Genomic DNA, 18,909 nt, shown 5'->3' with positions numbered 1-18,909 from the left:
AAATTTGAATAGCAATTAGGGTTAAGTTGTAATGCTAGATCTAGGAAAAATAATGAGAAATGGATATTGAATAATAGTAACATAATGTTCTAGATATCATGCAGAGATGTAAACTTAGATCTGAGGTGGGAAAATGGATCAGAACCTACAAAGAAATATTTAGGCATAATTGTCAAGACTAAGGGAGCAGATTGCCCTAGTCCTCCAAGTATCAGGGGCAAATAGACTGGATGTTTTCCAAATTAGGATGACATACATAATCCATCATTGAAAGGTTGTCAAAAATTCATGAGATCGAGGGGATTTGATCACCCTAGTCCTCTACTTTTTGCACCTTCAAAAGTTGAGTCTGATCGTTGTCATTGACACTAGTACCAGATTTCCCAATCACAACTCTTGAGATAATTCCCTTCACACAAAAAGAAAGAAATAGGGTTGTTGATGGGGATTTGCCTTAAAGGTTAAACCCCAGTTCAAGAGATAAAGCCTTGAATTAAATTCAACTTGTAACTGAAATACTAAAGTAAATTCTATATCATAATACCTCAAATCAGTAATGACTTATTGAAGTTGATTGTGCAATCCTCTTTGAATGTGATCACATATGTCAATGCAATAACATGACTTGACATAACATGAACATGACCTAATAGAACATACATGCTTGCATGAGGAATGATACAATTTTCTCCATGATGTTTTAAGAATATGGTGGGATGAAATCCTACCTTGAGTGCTTAAGAATGCTTGATAACAAATGATTGGTGTATGCACAAATGATGGGGTATGAAAATGATAATCAAATTTAATTGATAGGATGCCTTTATATATAGTTTCATTGGTAAATTACCAGTAAGGCTTACCTCCAATGGTTACATTGAGGTATGTGGAGAAAAATAAATTGAGGAGGCATAGTGCCCAGTCCTATTTAATTTAGGACTTGTTTAAGGGGGACCATGGCACCCAAGACATCCTGGTCTAGATAGGGGTCCCCCAAGCGCCCTTCTCCTCCCAAAATAGGAAAAACAAGGTTGTATCTTGGAGAGCAACATTCTAGGATGGGGTCCACTAGGTCATGCAATTAGGTGACATAAAATTTCAAGTAAAATGAGCCAAAATAGGTGTAGGGAAGAACTAGGATTGGATGAACTAAAGTAGGGCCACAAGAAGGAGGTGTGAATTATATCGATTACAATTTACGATGTTATGTTTATCCCCCACTTTAACAAGAGTACGATTTTATGCAAATACTCACGATAAAGTAGAAAGATGAGGAAAAAAGAGAGGAGAAAATAGGAGCAAGATCACAAAGAGATAAGCCATCACTAATTTTGAGGAACCAAGCCCCCAATCTTAAGATCTTTACTCATCCAAACACATGCAAGGGAACACAAAACAAGACAAAATAAAAAAAGTCAAAAAAAGGAAATCAAAGACAAAAGACACAAAACAAAGGGATTAGTACTAAAACAAAAATCTCTAAGTCAACCAGTTGAAGAGACCTCAATAATAAAAATAAAAATGTCTTAGCCACTAATTTGATTCTCGGAATGTTATTACAAGAACACAAGTAGTCACCTAGAAAGAGAAAGAGCATGCATCAAATAATGAACTTGTGATCCAACAACTAGCAAAGCTATGAGTTCATGGGGAGAAGAAATGAGAAAACGTGGATGCCATAGACTAGCAAGTTGTGTTATGTTGGGTGATCTATGAGAGAGAGAAACAAGGTAACATGGATTCTACGAGCTAGCAAGCTATATCATGCTAGGCGATCCACAGAAAAATGAATTCTCATAGGACAATAAGTTGTATTATGTTGTGTGATCCATGTAGGAAGGAAGAGTCAGAATAGTCTAGAAAGTTCTATTATGTTAGTTCCACTCATCAAAAAATGCATCAAAAGGAAGGTTGAAAGGTCTAGAAAGTTTTATCATTCTATTCAACCCACCTTAAAGAAGTTGAAAAATAGGATGAGTCGACATCTATTTATATATATTGTTTGGCTTCAAGACTTAAGCATCTCGTCTAAGGCTTTGATCTGGTTTCGTGCATGTAACAACCTATCTAAGACATGTAATTAAAAATGTCTAAGACAAATAATAATTAAAATACTAATAATTGTATTTTGAATTTTATTTATATAATAAATTAAATTTCAAACTACAAAATCTAAATTGAAATTTATAGGATAAAAGAAACTACCTTTTAATTAAACATTCTCTCTCTCTCTCTCTCTCTCTCTCTCTCTCTCTCTCTCTCTCTCTCTCTCTCTCTCTCTCTCTCCTCCTCCTACTAAGTGTAGACCTCCAACTTAGATCTAAGACCATAAACTCATCATATAAATACATATTTAACAATATGTAGTAACTTGTTCTACTTTGTTTCTTGTTTCCATGTGGAACTTGGCTTTCACTACTTTGAATATCTACAGACTAGCCATTTTTTTTTTTTTGAAGAGTTCTCATTATGTCACAAGGAGATAAGTTTTTCTAGTTCAACCTCTCAAAACCATACAAGGATCAAATATAGTAAGCAAGGACCCTCAAATATGATTTCATCTTTCGTTTTTTGTGCACAAAATCCAATTTTTTTATGTTGATCCTCCTTTAACATTCTTAAATAAGAAATATTGTTTGAGGGATTAGAGATGTAAAATGAATGCAATTAAATGACTTAAAATACTACCACATAAAACCAATCATGTAAATGTGTGCTCAATTGATATGATAAAACATTTAGGTTAAGTTCAATTGCAATATCAAAAGGATCTATAGAAGGTAAGGGAGCATTAAATTCATGTATGTAAATAAAACACAATTTATAAACAATTTACTAGAAAATGGATACATGACATCATTTATACATAATGATTGTAGTATTTACAATTGATATTTCATTGTGGAATTGAATGAGAAATAGTAGGATGTTGGTTTTGGTAGGATCAAATCAAGGAAAGAAGTGAGGTTGGGAGTGGCTATAGGCACACATAATCATAATTTATGAATCGCTCAAGTAGCTGGTGTGGTTGAAATTTCCCACTTCCATAGCCTAGAGTGATCATGCTTATATCATGGTCTCCTCTTCCAATAACTCTTCAACTTATTCTAGATGGACAAAGATGTATGTTTGTATCCTCGCTGCAAATTAATATAGTTAAGCCTAGTCATTCCCACTTCCATAGCCTAGAGTGATCATGCTTATATCATGGTCTCCTCTTCCAATAACTCTTCAACTTATTCTAGATGGACAAAGATGTATGTTTGTATCCTCGCTTGCAAATTAATATAGTTAAGCCTAGTCATTGTAAATGTAGCTAGAAGATTGAGATTTGTAATTAGTGACAAGAGGCAAGAGTATAAGAATGAGGTAGGAATCTTTAATGGTGATTATTAGGTTTAAGATTAGAATGTGCAAGTTAAAGGGCTCCATATTATTTAATTCTACAATTATTTGATAATAAAATGTGAACCAAATTTATTAAAATATGAAATATTAATATTTTAATAAACATTTCCAATAAAATATATAACCTAATGTTTAAGAGACCTTCAAATATTATTGAAATTGTGCGGAAGAACTAATAGATGATCATCTATGCACAAATACATTGCTCATTACTTTTCCGTTTTAGGTCTATCATACAACTATTATTAATCTTTTATACAAATACTGATCAATTCTTTAATATAACTACTTCAACATTATCATCCGCATAATAAATGAACTATCTAAAATGCAAATCACCATTTAAACACTGAACTGAACAACATTTGTGCTATTGCTCTGCTGCAACCAAATGTCCTTGCCACGCTAACAAAACTCCATATTTGAGCGGTACGTACATATCAACTCACCAGTTTTTCTCTACAGGACTTGGCTTCGTTTCAGAGCTCACATGACAATTTTGTCAATTAGTGGAACTTGGCTCTTTAATGATGAAAGCGCTATAATTATCAACTTTGCGCATGTGAGAAATCCCTGCAAAATGCAGATGCTTTACAACTGTGTTTTTACAGTACACCTCTAAGTTGATCTCAGGATCATTTTCATCAGTTGCTAGTTGCATCGCTTGGCATGTGAACTCTGAAATAAGGTCATTAATGCACAGGAAAACAATCAAGTTGATCTGTGTGCACGATCGAACTACTGACGGAGTTTAACTAGACTTTAATGATAGTGTTTACTTGGTAATGTGCCTAATGAGCCGTACGTACATATCGTCTCATCTGTTTTTAGGCGCTGGCTATGGGGTCCTTTAAACAGCACCCCATGGCCCCCTACTTCCTAGCCTCCTCCTGCAGCATCGTGCAACCTATGAAGTAGGGAGCTATGGGGTGCTGTTTAAAGGGCCTCATAGCAAGCGCCATGATGTACCACCCAAACCCTTTTTTAGCGAGAGCTGCAAGCAGCGAAGTTCCTGTCGGGAGTGGTAGGAAGGAGGTGTGATTGGTTTGAGTTGTTGTTGAGAAAGTCGGTGGAAGCGAAGTTGTATGAAGATCTAATAGTTCTTTATTTTGATTTAATGAAAGTTAAATTTCAGATAATTATAAATGCAACTATCAGGATCATTGTGTAGGAAAGCACAAATGAACAATTTCATTTTTAAAATGTACGACGGAAAGGTCGAGATTGCTGCTATGGCTCCTTATAATAGATCTGAGTATTATAGAGAGAGCCTGAGTGAGCTAGCAGAAGCGGTGACATAAAGAATCGATTCTTGCTATTACAGTGGATTCACCTTCATGAGGGATCTGAAGCTTATTATAGCTCAGATTGCAGCCAAGGACTGGACTGATATTGACAGCAAGCGAGTGGCTATGACAGTTGATATCCTGAGGAGAAATCTTACGTCTGCGGTCCACATGGGATGCCTTTCTGTGACAGATACAAATGAAGAATTAAGGGTTTTGGATAATTTCAACACACAGGAAGGAGTTCCTGATTTTCCTGTTGCTGTCGGGGAGTCTTCTATAAGTTCAAACACCACAGATTTCTGTGATGATGACGAGGAGCAAAGGTTGCAGCTAGAGGCTAATGTAGCTCTTGGCAAAGTAAAGCAAGGACTATCAGTTTGTGGATGCAAATGTTCTGTTTGCTTCTGGAGATGTGTGATGGAGAAAGGGCATGGTGACCGTCATTCTTGCATGGGGAGTCATTTGTGTACAGAAAACTGCAGTTATTGTACTCGAGAAGGAGACAGCTTAAGCTTATGCGGGGATTTAGCAGGGCATGAAGGAAATCACAATTGCAAAAGGAAAAATCATACATGTGGCCAGAGCTGTTACTTATATGAGACATCTTCAAATTGTAATGAGAAATGTTCTCTGTGGCCAGGGCAGCCTGGCCAGCACAAGTGCGATTCCCCTCAACATATGTGCAACAGAAAATGCTCTCTTCCAAGCTGCATTAATCCCTGTGTTGTGGCGATTGAATCGAACCATAAAGCACATCAGTGCAATGAGAAATATTGTCCAACCAAATGCACGATAAATGGGTGCAGCAGCTCATTTCAGTCCTCCACCATACTTGAACAAGGTTTCATCATAAAAAAGCCTCTCCAAGAGGTGACAATTTAGAAATCCTTCTTGTATCAATTTAATAATTATGTTGAATATTGTAATAACAAGATTCTTTTTTAAAGGCAACAATACCACAATCACCTAAAGAAGTTTCAGCATCCCTGATAACAAAGTCCCTCAAGGAAGCTCCCTTAAAGGTCCATGATGTATTGCTAGAAGGGAAAGAATGTGTGGAACAAGTGGATGAGTGATGAAGGCTTATGCTTGTGAAAAGAAGTGAAAGTATCATGACATGATAGAGACTTCAGATCAACAAGTATGCTTTTTGACTTAAAATTGTAGAACTTTTGCCCCCAGTTATTTTGATATTAGGGGAGATCAACTCTTGTTCTTTTTCTTTCATAGGATTTTTATCCTTGACCTTGATTTTTTCAGAGTCCAATAGCTTTTGATTTTGATTTGAACTAAAAGACTTTTCTTTAGTTTTCACTTTTAGTTTTTTCTTTTCAAGGCTTAATTTTTCATCCCCAATTAGTAAGGGCTTTTGTAATTCTTGTTGATCCAAGTCTGGGAGAGGACTGGAAATGGAATAAGTGGATGATATGGTAAAGCTATGTGAGTTATCAAGAGGGTTGGTGATATGCTCAATAGATTCTTTGTTGGAACCACTCTTAGGACTATTGATATCAAGAGCTGCTTGCAGCACTAGAGGTGATTTGCATTCAAACATAGTAGCCACAACACTAGGTGGTTCACACCCAATTCCTTGGCATTGCAAATTTTTTGTAGGTTGTTCCTGTCGACTGAATGTCTTAGGAGATAGTGGGAGTTGATCAGCATGACAGATATACTCACCACATCTCATGTCTTTAATCTTGAATTTTTCTTTTAGCTCTATTTGTTTGGATGTAGAAGCCTTTAATGATTCTGGATCCACATAAGTTGATGAAGGAATAGCCTCTAAATTGATTGGGATTGTTATTTCTGATCTAGGTCATAGATTGTTGCAATATATGAATGGGTTAGGATCAGCTTTGATGATAACTTCAACTCCATTGTGTGAAAACTTGATACATCGATGGTATGTAGATGGTAATGCGCTCATCTCATGAATCCATGGACGTCCTAGCAATATGTTGTATGTGAGATCGAGGTCAAGGACTTGACAAACCTCATCTTTTGTAATTGGCCCAACTCTAAGAGGTAAAGTGACTATGCCTTTGGATGAATGCTCTTCATCATCATATGCTTTGATGGTAATTTTGTTTGTAGAATTCACAGCTTTATCAGAATATCCCAATTGTTTGATAGTGCTCAATGTACAAATGTTTAGACCTGCTCCTCCATCTATCAAGACTCGCTTTATTCAATGTTTATGTAGGAAGGTTTCAATGTGTAAAGGTGCATTATGTGGTTGGCTCACAGAGGCGTCATCAGCTTCTGTGAATGTAAGGGAGTGTGGAACAGAAAGGTATCCCACCAAGGATTGAAACTGGTCCATGTTTAGATCAATAGGGATGGAAGTGTCTCTCAAGGTTTTGTCAAGAATGGCCTTATGTGCAGGGGATATGCGTAAAAGTTCAAGGATGGAGATAGGTGTGGGTTTCTTCCCTAACTGTTCTACAAGGTCATACTCAAGTTTGGTTGATAAGGAAGTAGTCTTTTTAGCTGGAGCACCTTGTAAAGTGAATTTTCCTCGATGAGTTGTAACATTACACTAAGAGGTAGGTTCGGAAGAAGATCTAATTCCTTTCAGGACAACCTTGGGTCTTTGGGTAGAATTCTCATGCGTTTTGTCCTTGATGATAATGGTAGAGACATAATTGTCCATTGAAATGTGATCAACAATTGAATCATAGTTATAGGATTCTTTGGTATAGTTGGTTTGCTCATCTATGGCTTTAGCTTTTTCCTTGTCATGTTTTGGGAATGGATCTTTAAAGATCTGATTTTTTAAGAATTTTTTTGCATCAAAATTAAAATCACAAAGAACAGATGTTGTGTATAATTATGAGATATTTCCAAAAATGTAAGAAAACCCGAACAATTCACTGATTTGCTCTCAAAATTAATTGTTTATGAAAAATCATAAAAAATTCATAGAAAATGAAAATGTGCTCCAAAAATTCTAAATTTTGGATTGAAATCTATTGATACTGTCTTCAACTTGCCAATAAAATTCTGTGCAAAAATTCTAATACGTTTGTGAGATAGGATCAAATCTCTCCAAGATCTTGATTTTGTGTCCAAAACCCTAGCTGCACAAGGTTTTCTCCAAATTGTTTTACAAAACAGCAATATAGGGTTAGAAAAACCTGCAAAAAACATAGATCTAACAAAAATCTATGTCCCATGGGGCGTGCCAAAATGTATATGGTGAAAATGGAAAACAACAATATTGAAAGACTAAATGAATTCAACCACAAAACCCTAGCCTAACAACAACAAAGATCCACCATAACTTATGAAGATTACCTAAGACAATGCAAATCAAATGAAATCACAAAGATTATACCATCACATGTCCAATAGGGTTTAGATCTCCATTCTTCCTATCTCCATTTATCTTGCTTGATATATTTGCTCTTAGATTTTATATGTGCACAAGAGCTCAACAAAGAACGGAAATGTGGTTGAAAGTAGGCTTGATCGCATATGCAAGTTTGAAAGTGTAATGTAGTTGAGAAGTCAACTAATCAGGGTTGATAATGAAGGAAGTGTCCTCTTATATAGAAGACACTGTAGGAAATGGAGGGATAAGATTGGAGGTGTAAGAGATAAATAGTCAGCTAGGATTAGAGGGTAGGTAGAGAAAATAAGAAAATAATGAAAGGGTAGGTAGTGTAGGAATTAAGAGATGAATGACATGTGTCATGGGTAGAAAAGGTTAATGAATTAATTAAATAAATAAAGATTTATTTAATTAATAGAGGAAGTGGGATCAATTAAATAAATAAGATATCTATTTAATTTAGGAAAAGGATAATTTAAATAAATAAAAGTATTTATTTAAATGAGAAATAAGGCTAAAAGAGGATAAATGAATTAGTTAAATAAATAAAGATTTATTTAATTAATAGAAGAATTAGGCTTAAAATAATTAAATAAATAAAGATATTTATTTAATTAGACTAAACAATTTTAGGTGTCTACAACTATAATTTAGTTGCATTTCATTTAAGTGAATTTGTTATAAAGAACATTCATTCATCCATGTAGTGCATTCATTTTAAATATGCATTCCTTTCATCATCCTTTAAGTTCATTTAGAATTCATTTCATAGGTGCATTTTTCCCCATTTTGTTTCATCTAGATTCATGAGATGCATGCATTATCCTCCAATTGCACTAAGGTGCAGTTATTCATTATCCTTTAATTGCATTAAGGTGCAGTTATTCATTATTCTTTATCCCCTATTTGCATTTATTTGCATTATCATTTCAATCTCATTTATCACTTAGTTATGTTTTGAATCATTTTAGTCATTTAGATTAATTTTAAATACATCTCATAAACATTACATCATTTAGATACATTCATTTAAGTGCATTCATACATAAACATTTGTATCAACATTTGTTCATCCATTTAAAGTGCATTCATACATCACATTTGCATACACATTTGATTCACTTAGATTCATCTTACAACATGCATCATTTACTCATATCATATCATAAAAAATGAACAAGTATTATCTATCACAAACATCATTATGCATTATTTCAACTCATTATTTTTGCATACATCATCATCATTACATCATAATTAACATCATTACCACAAGCATCGTCCATCTTCTACCTGCATCCACATAATTAGACAAATCATCCATAGCATGCATCTAGAAATCATATCATCACCATGTATATATAGTAATCAAATCATCCATAGCATGAATCTAAGCATAACTCATAATCATCATCCTGTATCAACAATATACGTGTCATCATACATATGCATATAATATCAAAGCATGGGATCTCTTCATATATCACATTAAAAAAAAAGATTACATGTATCATAGTACAATGATGTCAAAATATATCGACTACCAAAATCCATCCAAGTCACAGTCCAAAATAATAATGTAACAAGTACCTAAAATATCTCAAATGGCACTCTGGCCAGATGCTGCACCACGACTACCCCCTACTCCTCCCCCACCACCTCACTGAGGAGGACCCATAACACCCCCACTTCTCTGAGCCCTCTGTGACCACTTTGATCTTGCCCACCGCATCTTAGAATAGCTCAGTGCTTGCTGACTAACTGGCACAACCAGCTCATATATTCCCCACCAATAGTCAATCTCTCCACTTGCCTGTCACATCTCCCTCAACACCACCTCAGTTGGACCCTATGCCTATGCTCCCTCCAAGACTTGGACTCTATCCTGCACCTCCCTCAACCTGTCCACCAGATCATCTCTCTCTTTCCTCACTACAGTCAGCTCCACCTCCCATGCAAATAGTTGGACATCTCTAGCTGCAATCTCTGCCTCGCTATCCTCTAACCGAGTCTGTGAGTGTAAAATCATATACTCCCATACATCTCCATCTCCTCCACCTATCTCTCCCCCTCCCATCTCCATAGGAACCTCTCCTCCACCTATGGCTCCCTCTCCCATCTCCATAGGCACTACACCCCCACCAATATCCCTACCTCCTTCTTTGGCAGCCCCTCGTATCAGTGGACCCTGTGATAGTCGCAACGACTCTCCCCCTCTACCTCTCCTCTGTAATCATCCTCCTCCACCACCTCCACCTCCAAATCCCCCTCCACCACCAAATCCTCCTCGTCCTCCACCTCCTCCTGCTCCACCAAATACTCCACCACCTCCATCTCCTCCTCCACCTTTTCCTGCTCCACCAAATCCTCCTCCACCACCTCCATCTCCTCCTCCTACTCCTCGACCTCCTCTCTTCCTCCTTTATCATCTCCTCTCATCCTCAAAAGGTGGTATAGGCTCGATCGGATCTGAAATCTATATAATCAGATGTGCAGTATGATACTGTGTGTACTCCTCTGTCACCCCTGCATCGACAATCTCAGGCCTCATATGCCCTGGTCTCGCCTGTAAATTCTGGAACTCTATCAAGGCCTGATCATATGGTAACATTGGTCCCCACTAAAATCTCTCCCGTACTACCCATGCATACTCCCCTGAGCCTCTCGACAATCCCTACCTCCGTCAAAACTGCCTCATCACTCTCCCTGGCACCTGTCTCTCTATAAGGTAGGATGTGCGCCCAATCAAAAAGTGTGTCATAAATACATACAGTAGCACTTCTGCATCATCCTCCCAAGGCTCACACTCGATATACAACCTCCATATCACTGTATCTAGGTCATCTAAAGCCCGTCACAAAAAATCCAACTTCCTCAGATGGGGCTGGCTCATCATCCCTCCATACATATAAACATAGGGCTGATATATCACCCTAAATATCAAGTAGACTGTTCGTGTGACTGGCAAGTGCTCCCAAGCCCAGATGTGTAGTAATGTGATCCCTACTGCTAGTGATCTCTTCTCTCGGTACACCACCTCGTGTAGCTCCCTATAAATATGTGCTAGCACACATGGTCCCCAGGCATAGTGGGTCCTCTCAGTCATCATCTTCTCAATCACCTGGTCCCAACCAACGGCTAGTCCATGTGAACGTCAGTCGGGGCACACCAAACCCCCGACGATCCTGGATAAAACTATTGGTAAAGGCTCATACAATGCTACTATGTCCTCCTAGGATACAAAGTCATCCTCAATATAAACATCATCAGCAAATATTCTCTACACCGTCGTCGTCCCTAATGCTTGATCATAGGTCACCAGCTCCCCTCTAATCAGGATGTGTAGTATCCTCCACACATCCTCTAGCATCACTGTCATCTCTCCCATCGCCAGGTAGAAGGTACATATCTCACTATGCCAATGCTCGGCCAGTGCTGTCATCAGTCCGCAATTCATCCGAATCACGGGACGATAGATCATATCGTACAAACTAGTCGCAGCGACGCAGAATCTGTCTGCCTCTGTCAGCTGCTATGTGGCAGGATGCTGCTCCGGCATCTGTAGAACAGGCACGTCCTCTTACACACATCAACAAACATTAGTTGTTTTGGTACAAACTTTCTTAAGTTTTCAACCTAGACTATCAACAGATACTTTGATCAAGTATCTTCGGGTCTCAATAGGTAATCGATTATGGCAATCCTAGACTACAACAGACATTTATCATAATGACCTAGTCTCAAGGGGGCTGCTATAATTCACCAAAACAACCAATCAAACAATCAACTGAGACATCAGGCTATGTTCTCTAACACTGGGGAATTTTTATCACAATAGTGCTATTCTGCTCACAATAGCGCCACAATTTGTGCACAAAAGTGCTAAACAATCAAACACGCTAAATTAACTACACAACAATGCTATTCAATAACAACAGCACTACAACAAACATACAAACGTGCTAATACTACAATACCACTACTACTATGTAATGAAAGCACTAAACCTAACACAAGCGCTACAACTACTATACAATAGCACCATTGCGGCATAATAGTGCTATTCTAGGCGACAATAGCATTAAAACATGGTTTTAGCGCTATTATCTTGATTGGACTTTGATGCCTGAAAAAACATGCCAAAAATGCACAAAACACAAAATTCAAAATTTGTGTATAGCTGGTTTGTAGTTGTCTGGCTGTTGGAATCGACAGATCCACTCTAGCCGGTGATCTTCTATAGGCATAGGCATGATGATCGTTGCTCACTCCTTCACCAAAAATTCCCTATCAGAGCTCTAAACTGCCAAGGAGATAGGTGCAAATGAGCCTATTTTTTCCCCTTCCCCCCCATATATACCATCCAGCCCTAACCCTAATTCACCCCGCTTACTGTTGTGGTCCCTCTAAACTTCCAACGTCTCTCATTTCCTCATTTTACCCCCATTTTTCTCCCATCATTTCACCGTTATTGCTAATTTCTTGTATTCTACCTCCCCTCAACTTCTTGTTCTTTTTCGAGAGATCACCCGATTTTTTGAAATTTTTTAGCCCATCTGTCGAGGGGACATAGCACCCACTAAATTAACATTTATGGGGCATATTTCTTCACACCTATTTTTCTTTCTTTGAAACGATGTGATAAACCGCACCGTCTCAAAGAGGGGCAAAAGTAGTCACATAAATCTGTCCATTTAATTAAATGAATATTTACTATTTATTTGATTATTTAACTATTAATAATCAGTTAATTAAATTAAAATTTAATTAATTCATCCTCAGCCTCTTCTCCTATTAATTAAATAAATTATTCAATTTATTTAAATATTAATTAAGCTACATTCTTAAGGAATTAAATGAATAAAACATATTTATTGAATTTAACCCTCTTTCCTCTTTTAAATAAATAATAAAATATTTATTTAAATCCTTAAACTACTCCCCCCCTCCCCCCACTTGCATTCTCCTACAAATGCAAGTTGCACCTATTTAGTTGAAATAAATGAATTTTATTTTAATTAAAATCCTATTTTCCCTCACCCACCAAACCCACTTACATCTTAAATCCCCTTCTAGACAATTCTAACCACTTTCTAAATTCTTCTAAACCATTCCTAATTTGCCTAATCCATTTCCTAAATATTGTCACATTCCTAGGCAACTTGAAGTCACTTCTCAAAGCCTCAAAGTCTTTGAAAAGCATTAAAGGCTTTATGTATTCAACAGGTTAACGCCTAAAGTATTCCAAACCATTAATGGCTCTTACATGACCATTAATGCTTAACTCAACTCACCCACATGGTTAGAGACTTTCCTCTAACTTAACCATCCTTTTGACTCATGGGTCTCTTCAAGCATTAATGGTTAACTCAACTCACCCACTAACTCTTGTACAAGAGTTTAGCCATTGGATAAAGGCATTATTCATTGGATAGCGACTTTATTCATTCAACTCAAGCTTAACCTTAACTCCTAACCTAACCTTCATGTCATTTCAAGCATTTAATGCTTCTTCCCTCTCCTCTCAAGCCATCTCATGTTGGCATTTGTCATCCTGGGATTGGGTTGAAAGCCCTCACATGGATCATAAATCTTTCTATCTTGACCCTTGTTGAGATTACTTAATCTCAACCATCCATTGCCCTATTTTTCCTATAAATAGAGCCCATTCCTTCATAATTCAGATCCAGAAATCTTGTATGCATCTAATCTATAGTGAAATTTAAGAGATCATTTTAGGAGTCATCTAATCTACATTGTTATTTTGGTTAAAACCAAGATAGCTTAATTAGGCTTTCTCATATTTCGCTTGCATTTGCATATTTTAAATCATTTTTCATAAATCTTGAATCTCCATAAGACTTCCATAGTAGTGCAAAGAGCTAAGGGCTACACTCATGTGGAACTTGGAGAGGAGAGGAACAAGGGAGAAGCTACTATGAACATGTTGGCAAGCATTTGGAAGGGTCTTGTGTCTTTCTTTTGTTTTTGCATACTTTCCATTAAATGTTTGATCTCTCTTCATATGCTTGCTTAGGATCGTATTTCGTTTATGATACTAACACTAACAGTTGATTCTTGAGTCTTTTGTTTGTGTTCCTAACATCCTATTTTGCAGTGCATCGGTTATAGTAAATGGTACATGTATAAAAATGTGTGTAAATAAAGACAACATAATGTGCAATGTATGAAAATATATGTAATTGAATAAGAATGATAGAATGAAAAGAAAGAAATTAATTTAAACAACAGTTATATCGTTTATTGAAATATAACTATATTAAATAATTATCTAATCCACTGAAATAAACTCAACATTAAATAAAATGTGTACATATTTCACATAGAATAAATTATTAAATTATAAATGATAAAAAAAATTTGTATTTGATTTCAATGTACACTTTCATCTAAGAAAAATAGACATTCCAACTATGAAAAAGTTGTAGTAATTTTGACGTGTAGGATCACTTCAAGTATTAAAAAAATAATGTTCTAGCAGAACACCCCATAGTCATATTATTCGCACCAAACTAGAGTAATTACTTGGCACCCAATCAAAGCTAATTAACACTGGTTATTTGCACCCAGTCAAGGTCAAAATGTTGTATCTGTTCCAACGAAAGAAAAAGTGAGATTCCAACTAAAGTTGTGGAAACCCTGAAGTGTAAGATGTGGATACTTGTATTTTTAATGTTTCCCTTGTGGAAAAACTGAGACCACATATTCTATTATGTAGTTTCTGGCATAATACTGAATGTAGTATTATTCAATCCTATTACAAAGAAGCGTGCCTTGGTGTTGAAGGCTGTAACGGCAGATATTTAGCATGGCCACTGAGGGTCAACAACTCGGCGGAAGGATCGATCCTGACGCCTTCAAAGCTGCGGTAACGCGTTTAAGGATCGATCAACAACTGAGTTCCCAACTTAAAGCAGCTCTCAACAATATTACACCTGGAGGGGAAAATACTCTTCTCCATTTGGCTGCTAGTGTAGGAAATCTACACTTCATTCAACAGCTCCTGCAACTCAATCGTCAACTTCTGAAGGAAACCGATCCCGAAGTGAAGCCTCTGCTTGTGAATGCTACCAATGCCGAAAAGGATACTGCGTTACACTTGGCTGCGCAGGGAGGTTTCTCCAACGTTGTGAAGATTCTACTCCAACAACCAGAAAGTGGTGTGGATCTCCGCAATAAGCTTGATGAAACAGCTTTGTTCAAAGCCTACGAAAGCGGCAATTTAGAGACAGTGAAGGCAATATTTGACGCATCTCCGTCGAGCTTACTCGAAAGTACGGTGCACAAGAGGAACTGTTTATCTGTTGCAGTAAACAGAGGAGATTCAGGTTATTTTATTTCGATTTTAGGATTTCTTTGCCTATAAGTTTGTAAAAGTATCTGCTAAGCATCTCCTAATTTAACGGTTCAAGACAAATATCATTTTGTCCCCAATTTTTTCTTTATCTTAAATAACACGAGGATGATTGTCTATCATGTTTCAGTTCTTTCTATTTTTTCAAGTCGTTTGATTATGTTGTTTCTATTTTACTTCAGCTTCTGTTCGTTTACAGTTGATAACCAATGAGTTCTTCTTTACTTCTTCGTGTATTTAGTTGAATTCTGTATTTATGTTGTTATATTAGTTGAGGTCTGTATCGCTTCAACAAAGGTAAATTAGGCATTCTCTTACCCTTGGCCCTTCTTGAAGAACATCTTATCTAACTTAAGGCAATGATTTTGGATGCTTCTTTTACAGATCTAGTTGATCATATACTAAATTTATCAGATGCGAAGCAGTTAATCCAACGTAAGGACGAACTTGGCAACACAGCTCTGCATATAGCTGTTGAAAGAAACTACGTGCATATAATAAAGAAGTTAATAAAATTTGAGGCCGAACTGTGTTATTGGGTTAATGACAGCCAAGAAACTCCCATCTGTGTGGCAGCGAAATTGGGTCATCTGGAAGCAGTACAAGAGTTGATAAATGAGAGGCCAGACGCTGTCGAAATACGGAATAGTTGTGGAATGAACGTTCTGCACTTAGCTGCCCTAGTTAGGCAAGTGCGAATTGTTGATTACCTGAACGAAGAGGTAGGCTTATCATACTTGGTCAACAAGGGACTTGACAAACCTCCACATGAAGAGCCTCTGCGAAGTGGAGGAAAGACAGATCCGGCTGAAAAGAAAGATCCAAAAGATGAGCCCGTGAAAAGTGGAGGAAACACAGATGCGGGTGAAATGAAATCTCCTTTTTCGAGGATAAGTGAAGGAGACACACCACTGCATATTGCAGCAAAGAAAAAAGACTTGAATGTAAGTCTCTTTTTATACAAACCTCTGTTTGTCACTGCTGAAGTTTGTTCTTTCAACCAATTACTGTGTACAGCTATATAAGTTTTGGGTTTGTGTAGATTCTTAATCTAATCTCGTCTATATATAGAGTCAAATTACTGAAAGTATTTCTACTGAAGACAGAAATTAAAATCATCACGGCAAGAACTTCCGTAGAAGAAATCTTTATGCATAGTTAGTTCCAATAGATCATTTAATTTTTATGAACTTATTTGAGTTTGCATTTTTCAGATGGTGAAGTCGTTGCTTTGTATAGCGGGGATAAACAAGTTTGCTGTCAACAAGGCAGGCTTAACGGCCTTTGATATCGTGAGAGAGAACACGCACTATCACGAATCTGACAAGATAATTTCAGTTCTGGCCAGTTATCCTTCCAATCGCAAGCCATTCTTGTACAGCGCTCCAAAGGTGAGTGCAGAGAAACATGAGGTTGCTGTTGAGATGGTGGACAAAACATATGAGGACAGGCGCAACACAGAACTAGTGGTGGCAGTTCTATTAGCGACAATGTCATTTACGGCAGCTTTCACTGCTCCGGGCAGTTTCGTGACGGACGATGGGAATGGAAATGGGGACTCAAAGGGATCGGGAATTTCGCCTGCGCCTGCGCCTGGAACTGGCTCAGACAAGAGTTTAGGTTCGCCGATTCTGCTTCCGTTGGCCTCCTTCAAGGTTTTTCTCATCTTTGATTGTGTGGCATTCTTTCTGTCGCTCTTAGTGGTGCTGATGTGGCAGATGAGTACACCTATTACCACGGGAAATAAGGTATTGTTCCTCTGTATTACCAACCTATTGGTTTGTGCCACGTTTGCCTTTACGGCCTATGGCTTCATGCTTGCAGTGTATGCCATGCTTTCCAACATGAATCCCGAGCTGGCTTGGTTCATTCTTGGGGCGTGCTTGATCATCTGCTTCTGTGGTAATTTCACTTTTTTCTACATGGCTGCAAAGTTTACAGTGAAGAAGGCTAGGTTTAACCACCTGAACGGTCTACTTCCTTTTCTTTCTGACCGTCTGGGGGAATACGTGTGGATAAAATTAGAAAGATGGGGGCTTTTGGACTTGGTGCGCCGGTCCAAAACCAAGTGGCTTGCTATCCTATACTACCATAGCAATGAGAACGATAAATAAGGTTTGGGAAAGTTGCTTTTGCAAGTCTGATACAGTGTTGCAGCTTCTTATTTCTACATGACTTTGATCGTATTCAACTATGTCTTATAATATTAAATGTTTTCATATTATTAGAAGTGTACAAAGTATCTACATCTGTGTTCAAATCAGATACTTGCGTGCTTAGAGCTGATTTGATATGTGTATGCTTCAAGTTGAATGTTAGATTTACTGTCAATAATATTTTTGTAAATTATTTTTATATTTAAATGATTATATTTATGATTCTTGAAAACAAATAAAGTGTATAAGGGTGTTTAGTCTTTTGATTGAAGATTGTGGGTTCTTGATGAATGGATAGATTATTTTGCCTTTGTATTTGGAAATGCAATCTCTCTTCATTACAAAAGAGGGTGGGTCCATATAAAGTAAGGGACCTTATCTAGACATGATCATACAAGTACATCATTAAAAATGCATTCCTTATGAGAGCCTAAAAGATAGAAGAAAAATATTCCATGAATAGCTTCCATCTCACAAGTGAACTTTTACGAATAAAATAGGAGATTGCTCAACTAAGTAAGAAATATGAACATTTGACTAACCTAAATTTACATTTATAAATATGAAACCAAAAAATCCAACAAAAATCATTTGTAAACATAAAAATTAATAGGTAACACAGTAACACAAAACATCTGATCATCCAAGCTTGTACTTTTGCAACTCTAGATGGGGAAGGTAAAGAGCATTAGTTGGTAATTTATTTATTTATTTTTGTTTAAATATGAGGCTAAGGTGTGTAATTATGTGGTCAATCATGTGACTATAGAAATGATCCTAGACAATCAAATGACTAGATCTAAGGAAAAAAGAACTAGATGAGAGTTCGTGTGTGGATAAGTGTCATAACTTCTTAGATAAGTATAATGTATGGTAGTGTGCGCATATAAAATTAGGTAACTATTCATGGGAATGCATATGTATATTAATATACCTAAGGATAGGAGAATAGTCAAAATTCCATACAATATTGCAGTATTGTTCATAAGATATATGTATCCAAGCATTTCCTAAAAATATTCACAATATTGCATAGAAAATAACATATATATGCTAGTTTCATAATTATATTTTCCGTTACATTGAATTGTGTCTGAATCCTAATTGATCATGCATCAAAAATATTATAGCACTCAAAAATGTTCATGTAAATTTGATATCTAATTAGATATAGATTATATGAAGTTGATGTGTCCATATAAGTAATCAACCCTATTAAGACATGATAACTTAAATAATAATTTAACTATATACTTTCAACATGCTCTCATCATGAGAACCTACAAAATAGAAAAACAAATGTCCCATTGGTAGCTTGTATCTTACAAGTGAAATTTGAGAACA

General features: G+C 36.7%; 1 protein-coding gene across 1 annotated transcript; it reads left to right on the top strand.

Annotated features, from left to right (window-relative positions):
* Positions 1-14,652: 14,652 nt before the first annotated feature.
* LOC131864825 (ankyrin repeat-containing protein At5g02620-like) lies at positions 14,653-17,633 on the top strand. Its single transcript, XM_059215293.1, has 3 exons — positions 14,653-15,383; positions 15,794-16,353; positions 16,624-17,633. Exons 1-3 carry the CDS (start codon positions 14,864-14,866, stop codon positions 17,521-17,523), a joined length of 1,980 nt encoding a protein of 659 aa, XP_059071276.1. The 5' UTR covers positions 14,653-14,863; the 3' UTR covers positions 17,524-17,633.
* Positions 17,634-18,909: the final 1,276 nt, after the last annotated feature.

This window comes from Cryptomeria japonica, unplaced genomic scaffold, assembly GCF_030272615.1.
Source record: "Cryptomeria japonica unplaced genomic scaffold, Sugi_1.0 HiC_scaffold_95, whole genome shotgun sequence".
Lineage (NCBI taxonomy): Eukaryota > Viridiplantae > Streptophyta > Pinopsida > Cupressales > Cupressaceae > Cryptomeria > Cryptomeria japonica.
Note: the sequence above shows the minus strand (reverse complement) of the source record. Positions and strands in the feature narration are given on the sequence as shown.

Excerpts from the sequence above, each read along its gene's own strand:
- LOC131864825 (XM_059215293.1), top strand. The coding sequence starts at position 14,864 with ATGGCCACTGAGGGTCAACAACTCGGCGGAAGGATCGATCCTGACGCC. Across the intron at positions 15,384-15,793 it reads AGTAAACAGAGGAGATTCAG|ATCTAGTTGATCATATACTA; the intron begins GTTATTTTATTT and ends CTTCTTTTACAG. Across the intron at positions 16,354-16,623 it reads CAAAGAAAAAAGACTTGAAT|ATGGTGAAGTCGTTGCTTTG; the intron begins GTAAGTCTCTTT and ends TGCATTTTTCAG.